At 51.3% G+C, this 2,214-nt stretch overlaps 1 protein-coding gene across 1 annotated transcript; it reads right to left on the bottom strand.

Annotated features, from left to right (window-relative positions):
* Positions 1–311: 311 nt before the first annotated feature.
* Positions 312–1,644, bottom strand: LOC104985589 (melanoma-associated antigen B17-like). The gene has a single exon (XM_010835827.1). It carries the CDS (start codon positions 1,642–1,644, stop codon positions 613–615), a length of 1,032 nt encoding a protein of 343 aa, XP_010834129.1. The 3' UTR covers positions 312–612.
* Positions 1,645–2,214: the final 570 nt, after the last annotated feature.

Genomic DNA, 2,214 nt, shown 5'->3' with positions numbered 1-2,214 from the left:
TAATGAGCAAAGACTCTCTTTTATTATGATTTAAATGTCATACAGTTTGAATAAGCTAAACAAATCTAAGTCCATGTTATTAACTTTTACGAGGAAAAAAGAGGACAGATAAGAAGACAAAGAATAAACCAGCGTTTACTCTGAAAGCTTTGTGATTCCCAAATACTTATCTCTAAGATTCTTACACATTTCCAAGTAAAATTCTATTCCAATGTTATGTTACCTTGTTCTGGACCATAAGGAAAATATTGAAGTCTTTTCGACTTGTTTACAATGAACTCCTGTCTTAAACCTAACAGCAGTAAACATGACATCCATGACATTAATTAACCGATATTCTGAAGCATAATAAACCTTATGAAGAGTAGTGACATTTAAAAATACAAAAAACCTCTAGCTCCCTACCTAAATCATCTATTTTTGACTAGATATTATTCATATAGATAAAAAGAAAACATGTATATTTTGTTAAACCTGCACCTAAACTCCCTTACTACTTAAAACTGTGAAGAACATATGGGTTTTCTTCCCCCCACCCCTACTACCCTCAACTATTTAAGAGGTGGACTGTTCTCTTCCAACACGAAGGGAACAAAGTGCCCTGATCCCTCTCTAGATATGAGAGGAGCTGTAGGACTTGGCCCGGGTAGGGGCACTGGCTTCAGCCATTGTTGGAGCCCTGGCCGCGCCTCTCAGCGCTGCTCTCTCCACCTGATCTCTCAGAGCCTCATCATAGAGGTCTGGGAAGGAACTCGGGACCTTATCCTGGATCTTGGCCAGAACTTCCAACACCTTCATCTTAGTGGTCTCAGCATAAGCTCTTGGGCCCCACAGGAACTCGTAGCCCGGAGGATCACTATTGGGCACCTGGCGGTAGATGAGGTACCCCTTCTGCACCAGATCTTTGGTGATGAGCTTTCTGGGCTCCCCAAAGATGGAGTGCTTCTTCCCAGCATGGATCCCCAACACATTGAGGAAATCCCAGATCTCCTCCTCACTGGCACGGTCACCCTTCGTAAAGATGATGCCCAGGAGCGCCATGAGGAGACCAGACTTGGGCAGCTCCTCCTCATCACTTGAACCTTCCTCAACCCCGAGACTGAACTTGTTGACGAGGGTGTAGATGTTCCTGCTGCAGTCGACTTCCTTCAGCTCCAGGCCAAACACCAGCTCCACGCGCTCAGAGGCTCTGCTCAGGATCTCAGGGAAGTGCTGCTTGTACTTCCTGCCGATGACATTCAGCATGCCGTTCTGTGTGATGGGCTCCTTCTTGGTGTACCTCTCCAGCAGGAAATCCATCACCAAGCTGGCCTTCCTCATCAGAGGATCTTTGCGAATGCTCCGAGCGAGCAGGGCTGCCCGGGCGGCATCTGCACTTTCCTCCTCGGGGCCCTGGGCACCTTCCTCAGATCCTGCCCAGGAAGCCTCTGCAACAGGAGAGCTAGGGGCCATGGCTCCCTGAAGCTCCTCGTGATCGCCAGCAGCAGGGGAGCTCGGGGGAGAACCCTGAGGGGCAGAAGAGGGGGAGGATGGGCACTCCTCTCCTGGGGCTGCAGCAGCACTGGCCTGGGCCTCCTGAGTGTCCCCCTGGACCTGGTGGCGTTTCCCATGGGCATGTTGCTTGTTTTTGTGCTTCCGAGGCATGATGACACAGGTCAGGGACTGCAGGCGGGCGTGCAGTTACGAAGGCAGGCTTTGAGTGGCCTTGAGGAAGGAAAAAGAAATGTTAGCACCTACACCAGAGAGGGTCGTCCCCGGTTTAAACCAAGTCTGCTTCATAGGTGGCCTTGAGTCCACTGCTCTAGGACCCACAAGTCTCCTGTTCTCCTAGTCAGACTGTTCCCTGAGAACCCTGAGGAAGAAGTGAGAGTGAGCCCTGGGGCACAGCCAGACATCCCTGCCTGGGCGTTAGAGGGGGGCCTGTGGGGGCTGGCAGGGGAGGCATGTCCTTTCAGTTCACATTCATAGTTAGGATGAAAAATGGGGAATGACTCCCTAGCACCCGCCCCGATCCCTCTTCTGCTCTGAAGGCTGATGCTGCCACCTTCCCTGTGACTCTGGAGAAGGAGAGGAGGGAGTGCTCAGCCTCCCACCTAAGGGTCCCGGGACCCGCCCTTCTGTATGCAAGCTCTAACCTCCCCACTCAGACCGCAGCCTCCCTTCCCTGTGCTTGGCCGGGAGTAAGCACTGACTACAGAGGAGGGTCCTGATTCG

Source organism: Bison bison, unplaced genomic scaffold, assembly GCF_000754665.1.
Source record: "Bison bison bison isolate TAMUID 2011002044 unplaced genomic scaffold, Bison_UMD1.0 scf7180017864052, whole genome shotgun sequence".
In the NCBI taxonomy this organism is placed as follows: Eukaryota; Metazoa; Chordata; class Mammalia; order Artiodactyla; family Bovidae; genus Bison; species Bison bison.
The sequence above is the reverse complement of the archived record's forward strand: the minus strand, read 5'-3'. Positions and strand labels throughout refer to the sequence as shown.

Excerpts from the sequence above, each read along its gene's own strand:
- LOC104985589 (XM_010835827.1), bottom strand. The coding sequence starts at position 1,644 with ATGCCTCGGAAGCACAAAAACAAGCAACATGCCCATGGGAAACGCCAC.